This window comes from Gallus gallus, chromosome 1 (genome assembly GCF_016699485.2).
Source record: "Gallus gallus isolate bGalGal1 chromosome 1, bGalGal1.mat.broiler.GRCg7b, whole genome shotgun sequence".
Taxonomy (NCBI): Eukaryota; Metazoa; Chordata; class Aves; order Galliformes; family Phasianidae; genus Gallus; species Gallus gallus.
Genome location: NC_052532.1, coordinates 51,668,732 through 51,693,289, shown reverse-complemented (window position 1 = coordinate 51,693,289; position 24,558 = coordinate 51,668,732). Strand labels below are relative to the sequence as shown.

The following is a 24,558-nucleotide window of genomic DNA, read 5'->3' as shown; positions in this document are numbered from 1 at the left end:
CTGCAGTTAGACCTGTACAAAACTTCAGGCAGCCGTTTCTCTCCCCAGGAGACAGGTGAAATGCAACATGGAAGGGTAATTTAAAAATAAGCATTTATTTCTCTTATTTTTGTTGCCGTTATTATTTTTAAGTGCTCGCTTCTCACTCTTCTCAGCTTTGCTGCAAGTTGCATATGTTTTGGTGTTGCTCGTTTTCCGTCCCTCTGTCTCCCCCTGACCAATGTTGTGTGAATCCCTGCGTTTTGACTTTCTCTTCATAGCTTTCTGTGAAATCCCATAGCTTGCTTCAAGAAGCAGACATTTTGGGAAGATTCTTCACAAGAAAGGTCGATTTCTTGTTATTACTGTGATTTTGCTAAGGAAAGGGACCACCAAACTGAATTTCTCTCCCCCAGCCCCAGAAAATATCCCACCTTCCAATCCTCTTTTTCCACAGAAAGATGCATGAGGTGAATGGATGCAGACTGAAATCTATCAGTGCTTAAGTTTTTGTGTCAGACACAACCTGATAGTACTGAGAACGTATATAAAATTGTGCAATGCTAACATCTTCGTATGTCATAACTGTCTCTCCCTTCCTCAGCAGTATCATTACATCAGGTTAATTACATTAGTCACCTCCTCGTTCTATACGTGTAGCTGCTCATTAATGCAGCAATCAAAAAGAAAAGAAATCATCTAATTCATGATGCCTCCGATTTTGTTTCACTCTGATCAGATTCATTGTTCGGTGAATGAGAGACCAGAAGGGCTGCATTAGGTTCACTGCTCTTCTAGGGGAATTAAGGGGCTGAGGGGAGGGGGTGCCGGGTAGTTGAACCAGTCGGAGGGCTTTGGCCACATTGTAATTTCATAACTCCATTTCTCTCCTTCATTGTCCTTCTCTGGGTGCAGCCTGGGACTGCCATTTCAGGACAATCTCCCCCAGGACTGTTGGACATGAAGGGCTCTATGGCAAGCAGCAGGAGAGGAGGGGGCACAAAAGGCAGCTGAGCATTTCCTCTGTTCAGCAGGGAGCTGAGAACATTGTGGGGTGTTTACCAGCAAGCACGGATGGTGTGTGGCATCAGCCATATGCAGATTGCTACCAGCAGGTCCTGGGGAGGCAGAAGGGATGGGGGATGAGGCAGGTGACAATGCAGGTTGGGCCCACTAATACATTGCTGGGGGACAAGCACAGTTTGTAGCCTCATCTGGGGGGGGAAGGGTGGGGGAGGGGTCCTGGCCTTCTTCTCTCTTGGAAAAACTGGGTTTTTTTTCTTTTTTTTTTTTTTTTTCTTCTTCTCTGCACTCATGGAGCTGCCAAACAGCTGAGGATGGGCAAGGGAGGAGGTGGCCCTTGTGGGCTGTGCATTTCAGCCTGGTGGAATAGTGGTGAGCAGGGTAGCTGTGGGCAGGCCCTCTGAACTGTTGGCCTTGGTTCAAATGAAGGGTGGAGAGATACAGAGAATCCCCCTAAGATGGTGGGAGATTACAGCTCTACAGAAGTGGCTTGTGATGAGGAGGAGGTTCTGCAAGGCTTTTAGCAAGGGAAGCTACACAAGATCACTCTAGGACTTCTCTGCTCCTGAATGCTTTCTGATGAAAGAAGGAAGCATAAGGGAAAGACACACTGGAAATTTGTCCAAGCAAAGTGGGCTCTTCAGTTACTTAGTGCTCTCAAAATAGTGCAGTACAGCTCTCCCAGAAATGTCACAGAGTAACCTGGCTGGAGCGAGGGGAAGCAGAAAGGACTCAGGCCTTACGGAACCTCACTTGTGCTCAAACAGCAGGGTCATCCAAAAAGGACAGGGAGAGAAGGTGTATTTTCACTGAGGGCTCCCTTGGGCACCCATGCTGTTAAATGCTTATTTTACTGTGACAAATCGGAATGCCCCTTCAGATCAGGGCATGTGGGGCTGTGCAAATGGGAGCTGTCTTTTGGTAGCTTCTGTTGGTAACTGAGTAGAGCGAGACAAGTAGAGTGAGCGAACAGCCACTGCGGAAGTTGTGGACTGGGACTCGCAAGGCATCCCAGCACAGACAAAAATCACAGATTTCATCTGTAACTAGAAAAATACTGCTGGAACTGCTGGATTACTTATCCTTACATTAGACTAATTCAGACAATTTCAGAGGATGAAGCAGAAGATGGGCCAAAACAGAGGCCCTCAAACTAATCTGTAACTGTTGCCTTTATTATGTATTTCTGCAGATTTTACAAGTTTGATTTCAAATGACTCCAGCAACAGGACAGGAATGCATTCTCTCCAAAGAAACTGCCAGTGTAAGAAGGCCAGGCCTGCAGAACAATGAGTCCTTTAATCTCTGGCTAAGAGCAGTGGGTCCTGTGATGGTTCATTATGTCTCAGGATCAGGACTAAAGGTGACTTCCTGCCTCACACTTCCCAATTTTCAGAAATAATTCTCTTCCTGCTACCCTACTTATATCCTCTTAAACCATTCACAATAATCCCTCTACAGTAGTTCTAAATGCCGCTGGAGAAGAACGGAACAAAGGCAATGCAAATGCCAGAATGTCCTATGTGACTGCTTGTGCTGTGGCTAGATGCTGTGCTGAGATTTCATCTTTCCTACAAAGAATCGTTAAAAATGATAATACAAAACAAGAATACAGATTAAAAACACTGTGGCAGAATTTTACAACAGTCGCATCTTACTGAATAGCGCAACACAGAATGACAGCTATAGAAGAGTAAGGAGAGAGAAATTAATAGTCTGGAGGAAATAGAGAGATTTTAAATTACATTTTAAATTACTTGAAATGAGAAGCTGATGAGACAAGGAGCCGCAGGAAGTCTGCTTCCAATGGCAAACCAAGAGTGCTGCTATTTGTGGAGAGAAGGGGCAGTGCTGTAGGAAAGAAAGGGGCATGAGAAAGATACAGGAAGGGAGATGAAGGGCATGAAGTCGGAAGCAACACTATGGGATGGTAATGGAGCTGAATAAAGTATCTCTGGATCGAGTGCTGCAATGGAGATTTTTGGCTCAGGATAAAATCAGACAGTGATTTGGTATCTAGGAATCTTCATACTGGGCAGGCCATCTCAGAAGGAGCTGCTGTAATGAGATGTAAAAGAGATGGAGTTGATGCAGTTGTATTTGCAGGCAGAGCAGAGGTGTTAATAGACAACTGCACCAGCAGAGGAGATGTTAGGAAAAATAAATTGGGGTTAGAGTGATGATTATAGAACTGAAAACCAATGGGGCAGAAAGATAGAAGTGAGATATGATCCAGAAAAGGAATTAATATTTAAGAAGTTTCACTGGAGAAGGTTGAAAAAAACCCCATATATCCGTGTGTTTAGACAAGCAGAGAGGGTGATCAGAGCAGTCATCACTGGCATCCAAAGCTGGGGAACCCAAAATACGTAAGAAACATTATTTACATCATATCTGCATGCTGGTGGTTTTCTTAGACCAGTTTAACCAACTAGCAAACTGAAGAAAGAAGAAAATTTGTGTTTTGTCTGAGAATCACGTGTGGAGATGATAGAGAGATAAATACAAGTGTACAAATCCTCAGTGGTCCTCTCTCCTTAACTTCAGGTCTTTTAACTTGAGGATCAACATAAAAGACAGTGTAAACATCAAATATTTGAATACTATATGAAATTCATCTCTAGCATAACACTATGATCAGAAAGGAAAAAAAAAGAGCGGAGACATGGTACAGAGGTCTCACAAATAAACTGAGGAAGTCTCTGTGCAAAAGTGATGCTGGGGCTATCCCAAGAGTGCATAAAAAAGCTACATTAGAAACTAGTGGACCAAGTGTGAGAATATAAGGCTGTAGTACGTAACTCCCTCCGTTTCTGACATATATCCTTGTCTAAGACAAACACTTTGGAAAAAAAAAAGTCATTTACCCATAAAACACTCTTACAATGCAACACTTAAATCACTTTGTGGAGGCACTGAGGCACTGAAATCACAAACCCCACCAAAGCCAAAGTCTATGCACTGATGTTAGTGAGATCCAAGTATTGTCATAAATGAATTGAGTATCAATGGTTATCCAAGAAATTTGTTGCACATTGAGTCTTGAAGCTAAAGCACCAGTTCTTCCAGTGCAACACTCCCTTGTGTCACACAGTGTTTTTTTCCACTGAATGGCAACCTCTGAAATGTTTGCTACCTCAAACGGCAAGAAGAAAAAGAAGTCATCTCATGCCTTATGAACTGAATTCTTCAAAAAGGGAAAGGTGTCCTTCTCTACTTGAAAGGGATAGTGAGAGAAGATTGGGACTCCCAGCATGACATTTCTGCCATGATGAATTGCTGGGATGAGAACTGTTTTGCCTCTCTTCCCCTTTACATGCTGTGCTGAGGTTTGTGTGGACAGCAGCCTCCTAATCAATAGGAATAGAGAAAAAAAAAGAATCAATGCCTGCAACCCATTAACTGTAACAGAGGGCAGCTGCTAACCAATCACTCTAGCTGGAATTACAGCATTTGGTAGAGTATCCTCAGTGAGGATTTATATGCATACACATGCAAACTTACTGAATATGACCAAAACAGACAATTAGTTACAGGAAAATTCCCCACCTTATCAGAATGTCTATTCCATGTATTTGCCTGTGTTAAACTAAAGACACTACCCTCTTCACTCAGATGATGTCCCTCATAATTTTCCACTCCAGAGTGTACATTACTATGCACTTGATATATAATTCAACTCTACCTTCACGCTGGTCTATCCTGTGTGTAAATAAATGCATTCCTCTACACATCCTTACTCCTTGATAAACTAAGTCCCATAGAAATCCAGTTTAATACCTGCTTATTCGTATGCCATTCCTATTCTGTTGCTGAATCCTCAGATTCTTCATCTGAATCTTTTTTTGTTTTGTTTTGTTTTTGCTTTTCCATCCATATGCAAAATCAGGCATACACTGTTCTCACAGACATCCATATAAATCCAGTCATGGAGGCACATTCCAGGAAACAGGGTAAAGAGGTACAGAGCCTTGATAACTGAATAAACAAATGCCTAAAAAGCAGAGCTAAAGGATACAAATAAGAGGAGGAAAAAACCCAAGCTGAGTCACACATTCCTCACAAAAAGTTAGTAAAAAGAATATAGCACAGGCTTTGTGATCAGAATCTGCTTAAAGTCAAGACACAAGGGAAAAGGTCTTCAGAATAGACCACAGAGCAATGCGTCTCACTGGAACTACATGAAATACGGGCACAAATAACTTGGTCTTGTTCATAATAAATCCGTTGCCCATCCATCAATTAACTATAGCCAGAACTCACACCAGATCTACCTCTCATGATCAGGGATGGTCTCTATTGCTAAGTATCTATGGGTTAAAAAAGCCATGATTTCCTGACAAATAGGTATATAAAATTTCAGGGAAGAAATATGCAGCAGCTGCAGTTTGACTCTTAAAGAAGAAAAAACCCTGTTTTCATGTAAACATAGGAGTAATCAGAGAACTGTAAAGAATAAGGTGAGAAAGAGAAGTTGTTGGGCTTCTTTTCTTTCTGAATTGAAGGTTTTTGGAAGCTTCCTGGAAATATCAGCACAGTGATAAATGCTGGAGGAAAGGTGAGGCCTACAGTGAGGATGCTTCATGTTGACCTTGATCAGTGTTCTCCGACATCAGACTTTCCTCCAGTGTAAAGGGCGCAGATGAGGACAAAGAGGATCCTGTGCAGTCTCATCTATTCAGTATTATAATTTAAAGCCACGGTCCAGTCTGAACACCAGCTTTTCCTCTGGTCCTCAACAGCCACCAAGGCATTGCTGAGACTTTCTGTATGGGACAAACTTGCTCTTCTAGGTCTGGAGATAATGATACAGGTAATCCTTCTGCAAAGAAACTATATAACCAATTGTCTTCTTCAGGGCATCCTTAGCTCTTCTTCTGTCACATAGCTTAGGGTATCACAGAAGAAATAAGGAACTTTTAATTTCTCTGATGCTCAGTGAAAACAAACGAACAAACAAACAAAAAAACCCCCACCAGAATTAAAGAAGTCTCTTGAAAGAACATCCTAAGCAAATTAAGAAAAATGGTTAGCCTCTGGGATAGATCATATCATCCATCTGACTTTTCAGAGGGACAAATCAAGAGAAACATGTATCCCAGCACCTAATTGACAGCCCAGCAAGTAGAGAATCTTAGAAAATTCATAATCACCGAGTCCCACTGACATCAGTGATAACAGGCAACTAATTTTAAAATGAGAAGGATTTCTTTTTGTAGCATCTTATCATCAGGGAGACATCTCATGAAATGTACATGTACTTCAGACACTGTTTCAGTGAAAGCCAGACGGTGTATTTTGGCCACAGAGCCATCAAATGAATTCCTAGGATTTGGTTTTGTATTACTTTCATAATTGTTTAGGGTCCTGAGAGTGAATTCCTATAGGGGAATTAGGTTAAACACATTGAGTTAAGACAGTCAGATGCTAGACCACAGCATTATAGCGATGCACAGAAAAGTGTACATGAACAGAAGCTGTAGAGGTGACATTCCCTTTCTTGGGAATGGGGGCCTATTTTAAAAAGAAAGCAAAACACGTGTATTTAAGCTTCTAACCCCATGTTTAGACATTGAAGAACTGTCTTGATTTCCAGTTATGCTGAGCAGTCAGCATCTCACATTGATTTTACAGACATGAAGAAGCTCCAAATGACTCTGAAAATCTGAATGTCTGTTTTGATATCTAAATGTCATCTTAACAGACGACTCTTATATCAACAAAATTTTTTTAATAGAAATGAAATCAGAAGTTACTCATCAGGATTTGCCACTTTCAATCATTCACTGCAGCTAGTAGCCACTTGTGATATTTTCTGGAAAAGGTCTGAGAGCAGAGTTTACAGTCTGTGGAAAATCATGGCAGGTGAGGACTCTTATGCAGAGCAAATCAACTCCCAGCAGTGCCAGGGAGAGCACTTGGTTCTTCCAGCTTGACCAAACCAGTCTCAGAGCCTTGGTGACATCTCTCTGCTGGTGGTATGAGGCTCCTCTGCAGCACCATCCTCAGCAGAGGCTGGCCAAATGTCTCCAAGGGCTTGCGGGTACAGTCCTCCTTGGTTCTCCACTGATTTCTTTGCTCTGTTGTTGCCAGCTCTGACCTGGTGAGCAGGTCTGGAAGAGGGCACGGTCAGGCATTTCTCTACCATCTTCCCCATTCCATGCAGGGGTCAGAGGGATGCACATAGGAGAAGAAAGCTCAGAGGCAGGAACATGGAATTTCAGGCTTGTTATTCCCTGCATTAAGGAGGTGGCTGTAGATAAGCAGAGCCTGTGCAGGGCTTGGCTCTCCTCCCATGCTCACCACTCCTGCACTCTTTCACAGGACACTTTCCCAGGTTGCTTGCGTCATTTGGATAAAACTGTTCAGTTGCCATCTTTCCAGTAGCCAGTGTGAAGTGTCAAACCAGTTCTCTGTTTCACAGACCACTGGGACTTTCTCTGCAACTGACCTATATTACTTTCAAGCTTCATTCGTTCTGGCCTGCACTCCCCTGTATTCTCCCACATGGAGCACATTCACTGCTCCTCCCCCTCAAACAAACACCTTTATACATCCAAGGACATTGTAAAAATAAAATGATCACAACCTGGCCCTCTGGGAACCTCAGTTTTACAGTATGTCCCACTCTGATGCCAACAGAATTCACAACCCAATTCTAAAGAGACAGACAGAGAGTGAGAGAAAGCAAGCAGACAGGCACAGACAGAAGGAGATGGAGGAATCGGAGAGAATAAAGGGAGCAAAGAAAAGAAACACGGCAACTAGAAGGAATAAGCTGAAACAACAAGGGCAGGTACATAACCTAGAAGCCTAGAACATAATAGAAAAGGTGAAGTTAGAAGGAAGAGTATAAAATTAAAATGGCAGAAAGTTGAAGGAAGACATAAATAAGGAGATGAAAAAAGACACAGTGAAGGACAGAAAAGAAATGGTCAAAGAGAGGAGTGTTGGCTGAGTCAGGCAGCAAAGCAAAGTGGTATCTATGACATGAGGCAGAAGAACTAGGAAGGTGCCTGTAAATCTGGGCACTGTTCTTTTTTTCATGTCTCTTTTTCCATTGAGAATATGCTGTGAGGAAAAAGGGCAAGAGGAAGGAGAATAAAATTATAAATAAATGTCTGACCTGCCATCATAAACAGCTCCTAGCAGTCAAGCAGGTACACTGGAAATAGGCAGTCCACAGGTTGCAGATGCTCAGGTACATTGTAGTTCAGCAAGCAGGAAACACCCTGCACTAGAACAGTGGCATTTACATTCCCAGGTCCACTGGGTCTTTGTGCATTGGCAGTGAGCCCTGTGTACAAGAAAATGCTTCTTTTTAGTCTTATTGAGTCGTGCTCATATTTCTGCCCTCTATCCTCTTTCAGGCCCCAGTAAGAGAACCTCAGCCCCAAATACATGAGTACTAGCACTGTCAGCCTCCCTTCTTCTCATAAGAGCTTCCCTCCTCTCTCCCCACCAAATCTCCATTCTTGTTTGCACTCTTGCCTTCCCACATCTCTCTTCTTCCCACATTTTATCTCTAGCTTTCCTCTTTTGCTCTCTTATAGCTCTGCTTTATCTTTCCTCTCTCCTTATGGCTGTTCTCCCTCCCTGTCATTCAGTCAGCTCCCCCTTACACAGGCATATACAAACACAGACACACACACAAGCAATCGCTTCATCTCCATCTCTGTAGTTATCCAGTTACCTATTAACATAGTACCTAGCTAACACGTCTCTCACCGCACTACATATCAGACAACTCTGCCTGCCTGCCCTTCCTTCTCAGCCTTGCTCTTACTGTGCCCCAGCCAGTCCATTTCTTTGTCTCCCTCTACCCCAATTCTTCTGTCTTTCCCTCCTGACAATCCAATCCTCTTGCCTTCTCCCCTACTCAGTCCCTCTGTCTGCCTGTCCCTCCTTCCCACAGTTTTCTCTAGCTGATGAAGTCCACGTCCCTCCCGTGCCTTCCCCTGCTCCTTCACATATTTTATCTCTTTGTGTCTCCTACACACCCAGGCCCACGCTTGCTCTCTCCCATACTGAGAGGAGGCGGTGGCAAAGAATTTGCTGCTGACCGCTGCATTGCTAGGAGGCAAACACATGGCCGGCCTTGTGCAGGCCAGTTTCTGCCTGAGTGCCCCAAGTCACATATCCCCAGCATCATCTCTGGCACTGGGAAAACAGATGGTGTGATAAATGAGAGCAGTCTAATAAAAGGAGGAAAGGGTGCCTGCTTCAGATGCCCCTCACCCTCCAAAAAACACATATCCAACATGGGCACAGCTCTCTCACTCCCATATCAGTTCAGTTTTGTGCCAGAACTAGCTGGATGAACAAGCTCTACCCTAGCACCAGACGAAGAAGAGAGGGGCAAGAGAAGGTAGTGGTGGATAGGAAGACCAGTGTTTTTTCCTGACATCAGTGGATAACCCCACAAAGGTGAGTATATGTGAGGATTTAAGGAGTCTGAAGGTAATGAGGGGAGGAAGGGCATTAGCATGGGAAGTGTATCAGAGTTGTGGGGATGTATGGCTACGAGCAGCAGCAATCAGATCTCCATTTGCAGGGACTGTTCATAGGCTAGAGGCGTGGACAGTACAGAGGAATCAAATGGTTGTGGACCAAGTGGCATCCAGTGATCACTTCTGTCTAGGTGAAGAGGGATGCCACCCTACCGGCAGTCTTAGCTAGAAGGGCCATCAACAGCAATGACTCAGTCCACTTAAAGGAAATACCCCCAGGCCTGAGTGGGTGCAGAAACTAGAGAGGGCAGAAAAAGCTGCATTACTCTGTATCCATACCAGAAATCTCCTCCTGCCCCTCCCCAGTTTCATGGCACTGTCCAAGAAAGCTCCCTTACCTTTTCTGCTATCTCCCCTGATATCTGCATCCAGAGACTTGCAGCATCATATTTAATTCAGTTCCAAGACATGGCAATTGTTTCCTGTTTATAAACTACCAGCATTTCTAACCTACCTAATATTTTCCCGTTCTTTGCAGCCTGATACCTCTCTGCTGACAATAGCACTGAAAAGCATTATCTTAACCTCATAAGTGGTCTTTCCTAGACACACAGTTCTGCACTTTATGCCTGATGCTTCAACTGCAACACGAATTCCAACATTTCCAGTTTCAACCCCCACACTGAAGCCATTCAGCATCACAAAATCAAATACCTAGAAATAGCACACATTGGCCACACACAACTGTGATACTAAGAGATGCTTCACAAGAATCAAAATTGATTAGCAAAAGTAAAGGGAAATCAGGAGAGAAAAGAAATTCCACTCATACGCAGCTAAAGGCATTTTTATTATAGTTAGTAACAAATTCACAAACAGGGTGATTTCTATCTGCTTTACATCGACCACGTACACATTGCATTTTGTATTTTTTGAGGTTAATACTGATATTTTCAGGAGGTCGTAGCTGGTCATGAACAGTTTTTGTTGTGAAATGTCAATCCTGAAGTTGTAGTGGTCACTTTTGCTTGGTCAAATGAGATGGAGGTTCTCTTTCTATTCTCTGAATGGACGGATATAGTATATGGTGCAGCACAATTATGTGTAAACTTATGTGTTAGTCTTCCACCCTCTCCCCCTAGTAAAAAAAGGTTTAAGCCACCCTAGCTTCTGGTAAAAGAATCTAACATTTTTTTTTCCCCTTTTTAAATAATACAAACATTTGTAGGCAATAATTGTAGGTGCTTATCTCCTTCCACTCAGAAATCCTATCGAAGAATTGCACTCAATCTGAATTTCCAGTCTCTCTTCACATTCTCCCACCCTTTCAGTCCAATAGTGTCTATAGTCTACCTGCTTTATTTTTTCCAGTCTCCCTCGAATATGCTCCTCAGAGCATCACAGCTTGCTATGTTTATCTCTCCCCTACTCCTAGGCTTACTATTATGGGTTCTCACTACTGCTGCATCAAACTTCAGCATCAACTCTGTCACACAGACTTTAATTCAACCTGCCTTTGTCTATTGCAAACTCTTTATCTTGAACCTAAACTCATGGCTGCCATTGACCTTACTCATCATGGCTCCGAATTCCCCAAACCAACCTTGACCAGGAGATCTCAGTCCTGCAAATTTCTGTTCAGTTATTTATTCTTACCAACTGTTCTCCAACCTGCAGTGTCATCTAGCACTATCCTGTATCCTCATTTTCTCTCAACAGCTCAAGCATAAATTATGTTTCCTCTCCCTTAACTTCTATACATTTCTCTACAAGCCGGGAAAAGCCTTAGGTCTTTCCATCTGTATTTCCCACTCTCCCTCTGCAAATCCCTTGGGCTCTTCATGAAGGAATACAGACCCCAGCCATTCCTGCATGTTCCTGTTCCCCTACCGCTCCTTCATTTCCACTGTTTGAGGCACAGCAGCTCACCAGTTTTGCCTATATATCTACTCTGCTCACACTCCCTGACTAAAAGTCTTCACACTGTACATTTTTCCAGTACTTGTACAGAAAGATACCAGGCACCACATCTCTCCAACTGATGCATATCTGGCTGGAGGGAAACTCATCAAACTGACCCCATCCCTGACCCCAGCTTGACATGTAGGGTCTGTCACATTTCCCTTTTAAACATTGCCAAATTTGGATTTGATCTCAGAGACCAGGAAAGAGAGCAATTCCAGACTTTTCTTGACAAACAGCTCTAGGGGAAGAAATACGTGAAGCTGTGACAGAAGAATGAGAGAAGGACCCCCAAGGAGTAAAAACAAAACAGAACAATAAACAAACAAACAAAGAATCACAACTCCAAGTCAGAATGAGAACAGCCAGTGTCTATGAAAGTTATACTGCAGCAAGCTCTGAAGAGACAAGATGAGGCTGCTGGGACTCAGCTGGGGGTCTTCTGCTAGAAAATTACACTCTAGACTGAGCAACATCCCCACCTCTCAGGTGATTTCAACAAGGAGTTATAGCACCTAAGATTTCACAACACCTGAAAGGACTCAAGATTGAGATGCTCTCTTCTTTCTCCCTCTCCCAAGCCTTGTTGTTCCGGGTCAACAGAGCCAAGGGCAACTGGCACAGAAGATATTGTTCTCAAGGCAAGATGACAGCAGGAGGAGAAAATAGGATGCGAGAAGCAGAGAGATGATGTGCCCTCAAGCTAAGAGAAACGCTGAGGGGGCCAACATGGCCCTTGAATATTTCCTGCTTGCAATCCACCTCTGTTGCAGAAGGTCCTAGAAGCCTCTTAGCCCCAGGACCACAGAGTATCATCTACAAGATCAAAAAATTACTTGCTAAAAACAAGCAGTGGTGGCTATTCTCCATGAAGAAGTTGAGATGAAATGGAAAAAGAAAGACTGTGAACACAGGGAGAGAGAGGGGTCCCATAATGGATGGTGTCAAGAGCAGACACATTTTCCTTCTACTAATAGAGATCTGCCATCACACCGCTGGCTTTATATAGGCAGATGAGAAAACAAGTGCAAGCAGCTGTCAGCTGAATATCGTAGATACAGTAATTATTAAAAGCAGAGCACAGTCCTGAGCAGGGTATGGACCCCCATGGATCTGTGTAAGCACGAGTAGAAAGCATTTGCTGCCTACAGAACAGAAATGCAGTGTTTTCCCTGCTGTCAGCACCTGCGTCAGGCTCCTGGTTTCTCTTGAGATACAGCTCTTAATTGGGATAGATTGTACGTTTTCTGCTGTAGCCCGGCCCAGCTCCTACTTTAATTGCTAGTTTATGACTTAGCCTGTTTTATGCTTTCCACACTACTTCTTTCCTCACTTAATCTAATAGAATTATAGAAACTATTGCTGGGAAGACCTCAGGAGGCCACAGTTTATCCTTCTGCCCCAAGGCAGTATTTCATTTTCAACAACATCATGTGTCTTTTGCTATCAGGTCAGATCGGTCCAAGATGTATAGAAGGTAAAGAAATGAAGCTTACCCAAGGGAGTCAATTGGCATAAGAGACTAAATCCAGCCCTTTAAGTCACTGAAGTTATATCAGAAATAACTCTGGACCCAAATAGTGTCCTTTATCAGATCAGTTTTCTAAAAGATGTCCTTTCTTAAGTTTTAAGTCTGTAAAATGAACAGATCTCTAGAAGAAATTGTTCTGACAGCCCCATTTCAGTACATGCGTTGCTTTATTATGAACAGCAGTGACCACTCCATTGTTAAGAATGAACAGATCTTATCACAGTATAATCAACTTTGAAATTCTTATTAAATCCCACAATAAAGATTAATCTTTCTGGAATTTTACATCCTGCATTTCACTCCATGGTAGAACATGTCTGGCAAGACAATACAAAACTATGAAAGTAGCCTCAATTAGACAACTTCACAAAAATGAATTTCCAGTAAAATTTCAGAATGTCGGTCAGCTTATGAGGTTCATCCTTCTGAGACAGCTTGACTAAAATTTCACTTTTGTTCATCTGTTAATTTTTCTAAGACAAAATGTCTTACAGTCTTGGGAATAGTCAATGAAGAAATTATAAAACAAAAAATCTAAAAAAAATGGTGATGTGTCATACCACATAGAACAAGGCACAAGTGTAACAAGGTTTCTATGGTGCAAAAACATGAGAAATGAGGACCAAAGGAAAGGTAAGGAGGAACTCTGAGGAGAAAAGACACTTTTTCCCCCTAATTAAAAAAACAAAAAACAAGCAAGAAAAAGGACTACATACTTCTTAAAGATGGTTAAAGGCCTGTTTGTTTCCCCTCTCATCTTCTGAAATTTCACTTCTGGCTGAATTAGGATTCTTCTGGGTTGTAAGCATGCATACTGAACACACAGAATCATAGAATGGCTTGGGTCGGAAGGGACCTCAAGGATCATCAAGCCCTAGCCCTCCTGCCGCATGCAGGGCCGCCAACCTCCATATCAAATACTAGATCAGGCTGCCCAGGGCGCCATCCAACCTGGTATTGAACACCTCCAGGGATGGAGCATCCACAACCTCTCTGGGCAGCCCGTGCCAGCACCTCACTGCTCTCTTGGTACAAAACTTCCCCACGATATCCAACTTAAATCTTCCCTCCTTTAACTTAAAACCATTTCCCCTTGTCCTGCTATTATCTATCCTTGTAATACCAAGAGCACCGCATAGCTGGACAAAGTAGAGGAGCTGTAAGAAGACAACAATGGCCAGCAGACATGCTTTCTGCCTTTCTCCCACTTGTAATTCAGGGAGATGCAAAGGCTATAAGCAGCAAACAAACATCCTCACTTCATAAACAAAACTTTTCCACAGCCTGTTTGTATCTGACTTCCATGGTCTCCACTCACCCTTCACTATTAGTCTTTATAACTAAGGTCACAAATAAACTAGAAAAATAGCATCACCTGCATCACGCTGTTATTACATAGCCTATTAGCTAAAAAGAACAATATATTATGCTTTTAAAATGCATTCAGAATGATGGAGATGGTAATGGCCAAACATACTGTTTTGAAGGATGTTAAATTATGACTACTTTTGTGCTCTAAACAGTTCTGTAAAGAGCAAGGTGGGTTATGTGCTTTAGACACAACCTCTTTTCTAATTCTAGTGCTGTCCTGCAGAAAGAAGGAAAGGGGCAGTGGGTGAATCCCTACTGCTAGCTAATTAGATCATACATTTCTTCTCTCAGGCAATATATCTTTCCCTGCATAGGATGCATTTTTCTTCACTAAGCTATCAAAAGCAGCTTCCCAATAAATCACAAATCACCACCAGCACTCCCTTAATGAGATCCTCCAGCTTTTGTGTTCATTTAATAAAACAATGTTCACCAATCTTACTGGTGCATTTAGGCTGTTTATTTGAAGTTATGGGAGGTCTTTTTAGTGCAGAGAGATTGAACTCACCCGTTAAAGATCATGCAGGATCATACAGATCCTTTCATCACCCATTCCTAAAGCATTCACCCCCTCACCCCCAAGTACCACATCACAGGTGGCAGACACACTTGGCATGCTATTTTCAAGATGAAAAAAAAAAAGTCCTGTGTTGCAATCACATCAATAGAAGCAGAAGAAATGAGCTACCTTCTTTAGATCAGCTCAACATCCAATATAACTTTTATTCCTAATAGTCAGAGGTACTAGCATCTGTAGGCAAACTTCCAATCAGCCTATGTAAATCAACAGACACTCCCAGGATTAACAAGGCAACCCATGTAAGATAAGCCAAAAAAGGTGAGTTGTGTCTAGTGACCCTAAGCCCATGGAGGAGTCCTCCTTTTCTTGAAATAAGAGCTTTCCAGCTATTTCTGTCATTTTTTTTTCCCAAGTGGATTTGTGAAAAACAAAACAAAACAACAACAAACTTATTTATTTTCTTTTCCAGCAGGCTCAGTGCCTGCTTAACCTCTTTAGCTTGTATTCATGCTCCCTAGCTAATTCCCAGCATCAACATAGTGTTGCTGGTGAAATGAGCCCAGCTGCTATTCCAGATTCTTGAAGTGCTTCATAAACTCTGCTACAACATCTGCAGTCATATTCCTAGCACTGGGCATAAAAGTGGTTATAAAATATACGTATAAAAGTATTGAAACACAGATTCCTGAAAAGCTTGCCTGAAAAACTCCTTACTGTTTATTCTCCTCAGAAATTAGCCTTCCTTACCCAAGAGAGGCTAAAATAGTTCTGGAAGAGGAGAAATGTTACAGTTTTGAATTCTTCAGTGTTAGGTCCAGCTGCAAAGCAGTACATAACTGGATGTTTTCACATACTGCATTAGCAAATAGTAGCAATTCTTACATATGCAATGTTAACATCTCACACAGAGTGTTCTGTTCTGGCTTTTACCCTTTCTGATACAAAACTTCCAGCTATACGTGGCTGAATCAAACTAACTTAGCCAGTTTGTATTTCATTTCCTAAGTCCTGTTTCCACTACTGAAATCAGAATCATAGCTTGTACTTTGAAATTCAAGGATAAGCGGGGGAAGTTTAACAACAAAGATGACTGATTTTAGTAAGGGATTGAGAACTAAACCTAATGAGAACTTGATGTTGCTAAGTTCAGCTGACAAGATACAAAATGACACAAAAACAAATAAAATAACAAAGGCGTGAAGAAGGAATGGCAATTTCAGTTTTAGACTTGCCCCTGGAATAAAAGAGGTATTCTCACCACGACTTCATTTTACAGATAAGCCAAATTGGTTAAGACTCTATGAAGTCCTTGCTTCAACAGAGGTAGTTGCTTCAGAAATTTTGTGACCTGGGGCCAGCAGAGGGCACTGCGTTACCAAGTGACAGTGGCTCAGATGCAAGACAGATCGGCAGCGGAAGAGCCTCGCTGAAGAAAACCAAATTCTAGGCATTATAAAGAGGTGTTAGTCATCACTATACCAATCCTAGAACTGACACGAATAACACTGTTAAAATAGGCCTCAAACTCTTGGTGCTCCCAGAAACACACCTAAATCCAATTAAATCCCCACACATCTGAGATGCTACATGTCCATTTTAGGCCACAGACTTTCTACTGAAAATGTTTCGCAAGTAGTAGGGCTGAATCAGTCCTGCCTGCAATGCATGTATCAGTGCTGGGCTGCTTAAGCTGAAAAACATCCTGTCAGCTTCCTCTGTCCTCCTCCAAATCTCTACATCCTTGCTTGTAGCAGTAGGAAGTTTGTTCAGACATGAGACAAGGCACTATTATCAAGGTAAAAAGCTGGAATTTCCATTCTGCCCTCCCACTTTTACTCCCTGCCTCCTCCAACCTAACAGACTTCCAGTGAGCAGAGAACCAAGGTGAAGGACATGAAGAGGATGCTAAGGGAGCAATTCCAAAATAATGTCTTTCCACTCACTTATTTCTAGTTTATTTTGAATTACCAGAAGATGACTGTGCAGAAGCAAAAAGCTCATCTTTTTTCCTCTCTCTGTATTCCAGTCCATAGGATTCTGGGCACTAGAAGAAGCTCTGAAGTTAAGTCATTCCAGTCACGGCCCTCAAGCTAGTGAGTGAAAAGTTTCCACTTTTTCTTTGTACAGTTGGTAGAATGACTTTGCCAGGATGTTGAAAGGGGCCTCAAAATTTTTCATCTCCTTCTGTAAAAAGAAAATTGTAAATGACAAATGAAATAAGCGTTTTACTATTTCTGCTCAGACAGCTTCACAAAAGACAGACTAAAACTGAGGGTGAGTTAGAGGACAAATAAGTGGAGATGAGCCCCCAATTATTTATCCTCAGCTGAAAGATAACTTTACAAATTCCCACTTCTATAGATGGTGAAAAGAGCAGATACTCACTACTGACATCTCACAGTATTCCAGGCCATGTTTGTCAGCCCATTCCTGTGCTTGTTTCTGTTCCACAACTCGACGACCAACCAGATCTGTTTTATTCCCCACTAAGACACCTGCAGAAAAGAAAAAGAAACAAAGGAAATGCAACTCAGAAATGATGATTTATTAGCTGTAAATGTTGGGACATTGCAGAGGAACCTGAAAAAGTTGGGCTGTGGCATAACAAAACACGACTATCTAGAAAAGGTTCCACTAAGGAATGATCTAAAACATTCATGTCTTTCTCTACACCGTGAGTTAGAGGAAGCCATGCCTGCAGCTGCCTTAAAATAAATGCTCTATACTACAGCTCAACAGAAGCAACTGCTGCCACATAAGAGGGGTGCAGATAGCAAGAATATCATCCATTTCTTACCTGGGATGTGCATTCCAACTGCTTGTGCCCTCAGCTTTTCCAGCCACTTGGCACAGTTGTTGAAAGATTGCTCATTAGTGACATCATACACAAGGCACAGGACATTTGGTTGCTCCCACTGCACAGCAAGAAAGGAACATTGTCAGCTGTAATGAAACCAATGTGGTCAACAGCCAGTCCGCATCTGCACGGCAAACACAGATGCTAAGATAAAAATAAAAAGCCTAATACACAGGAAACCTATGCCTGAGTTGACGTTACACATCTCTGTTGAGTTGATTAAATGGATAGCTGGCACTGAGTGATACAGTGTTGCTTTACTTCCTCATTTCTGTATTTATGGTCCTGCTCCTTTACTTGTACGAGCTCTGGCACTCATCTTATTCCCAGGGAAGCTGATTCCTCATGCTCAATCAGCACAAAATTAATCCTAGAGAAAAAATTAGAAAGGTTTTCTGCCAGTTTGAGAAGCTGAGTCAGCTTCCAAAGGGGTCCCTTGCAAATCAGACCTGGTGCAAGGGCAACAGTATAACTGCCTCTTGTAGAGCAGTATTAGGTTGACTTAGCTGTCTCAGGAAACTTCACATCAATTAACTGATTCTACCTTTCAAGAGAGATAGAACAATGGGGAACTGTACCAGAAAAGACAGGAATGATTGAAGGAAAAAAAAAAGCCACACAACAATCAAAGGCAGTACTGTGCTCAAGGACAAAAATGTGTCCTGTTGTATCAAAACATCGTTACAACACACACAAAAAATATCACTGCTGAAGTAGCAGCAGAACAGATGTATTTCTGAGAAAAAGAAATACTTTAACCAACAGCACACAGTTATTCTCAGTTAAAAACCTCTACTTCTTTTGTAAGAGAACTGAAGGATTATCTGCCTTCCTTCCTTTTAAAAGTATTTACTCTAGCACTTTTACAAGTTTCAGAGAGGTAGAACAGGAAGCATTGGCAACTGAGGTAAATGCTCCCATTTACACTAAAGACAAAGTTTGCTATATCTGTCAGACTGAGGAGTTCAGATCTTCAAAGCAAAAGCACTCCTTTGGAAGAAGAGGACTGTTACATAACACTTACCAGTTTCTCCAGCATCTCAGAAAATAGATCTTTGCCTGCAGAGTCAAAAATGAAGAATTCCTGAAAGCAGAAGCAGAAAGAAGGCTCTTGCCAGGAACACTGCAATGTAGAGGAAGGTTTTGAAAGTAAATACTGCAACTTGTCATCCCTGCATTTTGTTCAGTACAGCAGTCTCATGTCCCTCAGAGACGTGCTCCTGGCACTGTGCATACCCCAACTTCAGACAGTATGATAAAAGAAGTGGCTATTTTTTTCATGTATAAATGATAAAAGGATTACCTCCAAGGCCCTAGGCCTTGTTTCTACCTCTACTGGAAACAGAACATTGGGAAGAGTGGGACAGTAAAAAGCTAATTTTCACTATTTGTATAAAATGACACACATGTCCACATTGTAGTAGTGGAAGTGTAGGCTATTTAAGGAAAAGGAACAATTTCATCTTCCGTAGTTCTAAGAAACATGAACTAAACCTGATTGGCCTTAAAAAAAAATAGAATAGAAAGCAAGAAGTGCTTGCGACAGCTTTGGTTTAAGATATCCTTTTGAACACAACTATGTAAAATGTATTTTAAGATGAAGCTAACCCTGGAGCATAAGAAATTGCACAAGACCAGTCTCACTTCCGTACTGCAACTTAATGGCCTTACGAACATACAGTGCAATCTTCTAATGAAATGAGATGGAAAGGGAGGCTCGAGCTCCAGATGTCTCTTTCTGACCCAATTTATGTCACAGAAAAACTCACCACACTATCACTTGTCTCTGGAACTGATATAGCCTTCACCAACAGTTCAATGCCCGTTGTCTGTCAAGAAGAATCAGGAAAACAGGGATCAGAAGAGTTTTTAAGAGCCTGCCCAACTACATACCAACTATGCATCAGATTGAGGCAATTTTTGCAAATCATTACAATCCCATCAAACAGACTGCTGGGAACTCAGCAGTGCTCCTCATAGCTTTGGGAAGATAGTCCTCCTTACATGTCACAGCTGTGTAGATCTGCTCAAATGGGAAAAAGACAGAGTACCAGTGTTCAGAGCTTTGTTTGTATACTAGCATATCAGTTGAAATCTGTGGGGCTATATTCACTGTCACACTGCTGCTCTAAAGCAGCCTCGGAACATTTTGCACCAGCCATGTGATCAGCTAACATATGGGACTGAGGTTATTTGTGCCTCTTCCACCTTTTATCTCATTCTGCTTTGTAGCTTGTTTGTTTGTTCTATTTCTATCCTTAACTTCTGGTTTCCATCTTTATTTCAATGAATAAACATAATATAGGGTTGTTTTTTTTTCCCCCCGCACTCATGTTTTCCTTTTTTTACTTTACTTATATTTACTTTTATTTTTATCCTGCTTCTGATTAGTCATCACCATTGATTATCTCACTGAAAGACTGCAAACTGTATCCTCTTCATCTGGGAACAGTTCCTGCAGATTATAATTATCTTGGGGTTATGCAGAACATCTTCATGTTTGCATAGTGATAAGCACAATGTCCACATGCACACTGAATAGTTGGAATTAAGAGCTTTCTCCTTCAGCGATGCTTTTTCATAGAGTATTTCCTAAGGGGGGGAACCCTCTCACACCACAAAAGCTCAGGAAAATATTGGCTCAGGAGGAAAATTATAAACTAATTTACTCACCATTGTTTCAAAACCAGCACCCACATAACTTACAGAATGTTAAATCATTTCTCTTCAGACTCTAAGGTGCAAGACAAAGAAAACTATGTAAGACCTACCCTGAATGCCTCAACAAACCATACTCTGTATTTTGTTCTAGGGCTTCTTATTTCTCTCATGTAACTTAGAAAATTTGCTGGATAGCAGATTGAGCTTGTTGTGTAACTTGCACTTACCAATGTATAGTTCTTCTGAAAATTAGCCCCATCACTGCGGAACATCTGGGCTAAAGCACTCTTCCCCACAGCTGGATCACCTGCAAAACCAAAGATAAATATATATATATATATATATATTTCATCTTAGAGTATCTTATTTTCCCTCAGTTCCGTTCCTATCTTATGCCACAAGACATTGAATACTACAACTCTGAATGCAGGCAAGGTAACTGTCACAAAATAATCTGAAACGTACTACCTACGTGATGAAATAAATATTGTTATTATGCATATTGATGCTGAAATCAAGTTTTTGTTCAAGGAACGATAGTAAAGAGCTCCCAGATCGGGGCTGAATTGCTGTTTGTTTTATAATTTGTGTTTAGGAATCTACCCTATAGCCTTTACCTAAGAACTCACATTTTCCAGGCATGGTGTCACAAAGATTATGGCAACATAATAAGGGAGACTGAGCTGCACTGGCTGTTTTCTCTCTTTAAAATACACATTTTCACAAATTCAAATCCTTGTTAGTGCTATACTGAGTTTAGCGGAGAGACAGGTCTTCCATATACTACAAAGCTGCTTAATCTGGTAACATTCCTCGATGAACTCTTCTTGCTGACCCTGCTAAGTGAGCAGCTCTTGCTGACTCAATGCTGCTGGTGGCTCATTAGTTGCATCCTGGGCATAACAGAAGCAAATGTCACTTGGCTGGAGAGGAAGCCTGCTGATTCATTCCTGTATGGAAAGAAAACTAAAGGGCTTTCATTTTTGCACCTCTAGAAGAAAGGTTTACTGCTGTCCCTTGCATAACACTTTGGGCAAATTTCTGCCCTTCTTTGGCCCACTGTTACAATATTCTGCAAGACCTAAAGTGACAGCAGAGAACTGCAGAATTCATGTAAGCCCAAATCGTTCCACGAAACAGATCACAGTCCCTGCAAAACAGAGTTAACTTAATGTTCTCAGGGAGCTTAACTTCACATATCCTTTCAGCAGCCTGGATAGTTCAAAGGGACAAAAACCAGGAATTATCTCAGTGTTGTAGCTTTACCCTGAAAGGAACACTCATGACAGTCAAGCTGGGAACACAAACCTTCTGTGTTATATTGGTAATAAACAAACTCAGAAAGGGGTACATTTTGGCCCTATTAGAACTTTATAGATGGTGTTTTGAAGGAGATTGGGAAAATATCTCCTTCACGTGATATTTCAGAGAAGAGTATTTTGGATACTAACAATTGCTCCTAGATGTATCAACCAAAGCAGTTCTTGTTTAAACGTTTTTAGCATGCTTGCTTACTTTGAGCTGAGTTGGGTTCATAATATTTAGACAGGAAAATCTGGTAAATCAGCTTGTTTGTTCCCTGATCAGTTCAAGCTTGTGCTGAAGACAACACTCTGTTCTGAGTGGAAGCTATTCTGTATTTCAATAGATAATTAGGTCTGTCTTTGTAAAATGAGATAGAGAAGCACACACTGCTACAAACTGTGCAAGCTTCTTTTATTTTCATCATTGAGTGCAAGTTCTTACCTAATGTGTTGCTTTTCTTTTATTTGACAGCCGCAGCTTTTTTTTTCCTCTTTTCTTCTTTGCCATTCTCTTAGCCCATTACATCATTACACTCCTTTCTCAAAATAAATTTCCTTGCACTTTCCATTTAGCTTGGTCTCATCTGCAAATACTGCATCCCACAGAATTTATTCCATCCGTTTCTGTTATTCTGCCAGAAACTGTTGCATGTCTCCAAAATGCCTACTATGGATAAGTATCCGTTTTACAAAGAAAATCCTTTCACGGTGTTCCCAAAGTAAGCTCAAACAGTATCTTCATCTGTGTCTGTAAATTACCCTTGAGATAACACGGGAATCGCTTTTTATTGTCAAGTTAATAGCATCTCTTCTGCTAACAAAAGTCCTTTCCCCTCTGTTGTTCTCCTTGACCTTCAGTGTAGCTCCCAGTACAGTTAGCCATTCTGTTCTTCATAATCATTTCCTTAGGTACACAAGAGTTTCTTGATCTACCTCAGATATTTTTGCTTCTACCAATGTAATTGCATTCTCTTGTTCTCTCTAGGTTGTTGTGGTTTCTCGTCTCTTACATCTATTACATTCTCTCCTGAAAGAAAGAAGTTATTTTGCCTGGACTGCTGCATTAATTCATTATTTTCAACAAGAGACAGATACTATCCTAGTACTTAGGAGCACTACAAATGGATCTGTTTCTATGACACGGAACAGAGCCTTTCTGTTGTTTGCATTGTGAACAGAATTGAAAAGGCAGCTTCAAACCCAGTTGGGATTAAGAACATAAGTGAGTCATACAAAGAGAACCCGTGTGAGTTCAGGAGTGTCATGGAATCAGCCTTTGGTAACATTAAAGAAAACCTATAATGGGACCTGGAAACTTCTAAGTGGGAAGTGATGTGTAAGTTTCAAATCTTGAAGATGGGTAAGGTACTCATGCTGCCCATGGTAACTGTCAACAGGGACAGCAGGGAGAAGCACTCTTTTGCATTTGCCAAAGCTTGCACTTGGCTCTGTGCAAGCCAACAGTTACCTGCTTCCAAGGAAAAAGCAAAAACAACAAGGAAAAAAAAAATCCACAAAGATTTAATTTTGGATGGCAGAAAACAAATTTGGAGCAAAGAGTTAACTGGAGAGTTCTCTGCACACCAAGGTTTTCTGGTTTTGCACTCCTGGCTGATACCATGAGCTCAATGAGGAGCCTTTCCTTCCTGCAGCATTGACACTCGGCTGAATTTACTCTCAGCACCTCCGTAATCCATCCTGACTGAATAAAGCGGTGTCTTCACCTCACTTCCCCCCCCCCCCCCCCCCCCCCAGGTTAAGCTCCAGTTCACTTCGGGAAAAAGAAGCCTCCGTGAAGCAGGCACTCTTTGTCCTCTCCCTCACCCTCCATCCTCCCACACCCACTTGATTCAAACCCTGCCTTTCCTCAGCCGATCGCACCGCACTTCACGCCCTCCCACGCGAACAGGGGAGGCGGTAACCACCGCCCCATCCCCGGGGGCGCTGCCCAACCCTCTTCTGTCACCTCTGCCGATCCGCCAGGCCGCGGGGCCCGCCACCACCGCCCTCCCAGAACTCCCGCCTCGCTGAGGGGGCCCGGCTGTCCCCGCGAGGCGGAGGAGGCCAGACTCACCTGCCAGCAGGCACTTGGCGGAGAGCTTCACCATCGCCTTGGCTCGGGGAAGGCGGAGACAGCGGGCCGGGAAGGCAGCGGCGACCACCACCGCGCTCTGCCGCGGCCCTAGCAACAGCGCGGCCCTAGCAACGGGGCGCCCCGCCTTCCTCCGGAACGCTAAATCCGGTTGGCTGTGAGCTCTGCTCGTCAAGGCTAGCCGGAGTTACTATTGGTTGCCGTGTCTTTGCCCGCCCTCCGAGCGTCCTGTCACTCAAATCCTGGTCCCCGCCCTTCTCGTGGCTGAGGCGGGGCAGAGCGCTCAGAGGGCGGTGCCGCTGTGGTATGGATGGCTAAGGCGGGGTGTTGTCCGCCCAGCAACTACCTACGTATTTATATAATCGACTTGTTATTGGGTAGAGCACAGGGGACAGTACCACGTAGCCAAAATGAACTCACTTGAAAAAGAGCAGAGAATAATAAAGTTGTGGGCAAAGGACTATAGAATAGGAGTTTGGAAGCACTAAGAAGCAAAAAGACAAGTGAGAGTGAGGCAGAAAAGCCTCTGTCTTGGACCTATCTCCTTTCCGAGCAATGGGATCTCCCGGGCAGAAGCGCCCTTACTTCCAAGTATGGCGGGATCTTTTCCCGCGCATGCGCATGACTGGCGGCCAAGGGGCTCGGGCAGCTCTGCGCATGCGCATGACGGACGGGTTTTGTGTCACTCATGGTCGTTAATGGACGGTTGGGGGGATGAGGCCATGGTTGGGTTTGTTGTGTCTTCGTTTACACACCACAAGGCTGTGGTCCCATCCAGCGAGACCTGAGATGTGGGGCAAGGAGGGAG

The 24,558-nt window shown here is 42.6% G+C and overlaps 2 protein-coding genes across 8 annotated transcripts in view; both read right to left on the bottom strand.

The window, feature by feature from the left end:
- CACNG2 (calcium voltage-gated channel auxiliary subunit gamma 2) overlaps positions 1–8,267 on the bottom strand; it is a 56,271-nt gene extending 48,004 nt beyond the window's left edge. The window contains exon 1 of the mRNA XM_040656354.1: positions 8,129–8,267. The gene's annotated coding sequence lies outside the window, so the exon portion shown is untranslated. The remainder of the gene's footprint in view (positions 1–8,128) is intronic.
- IFT27 (intraflagellar transport 27) lies at positions 77–23,848 on the bottom strand. Of its 7 annotated transcripts, XR_005858066.2 has the most exons (10): positions 23,733–23,834; positions 20,582–20,661; positions 19,463–19,522; positions 18,718–18,816; positions 17,634–17,751; positions 17,222–17,331; positions 16,805–17,020; positions 8,129–8,299; positions 4,783–7,238; positions 77–4,352 (listed from the first exon to the last, which is right to left on the bottom strand). XR_005858066.2 is itself a non-coding variant. In NM_001277380.2 (7 exons), exons 1-7 carry the CDS (start codon positions 23,764–23,766, stop codon positions 16,922–16,924), a joined length of 600 nt encoding a protein of 199 aa, NP_001264309.1. In that variant the 5' UTR covers positions 23,767–23,848; the 3' UTR covers positions 16,772–16,921. The 7 variants fall into 7 exon arrangements, 2 of the variants coding, with proteins under 2 accessions (NP_001264309.1, NP_001264310.1); XR_005858065.2 differs by having other exon boundaries at positions 77–7,238; positions 16,780–17,020; XR_005858064.2 differs by having other exon boundaries at positions 77–7,238.
- Between the last annotated feature and the right edge of the window lie 710 nt (positions 23,849–24,558).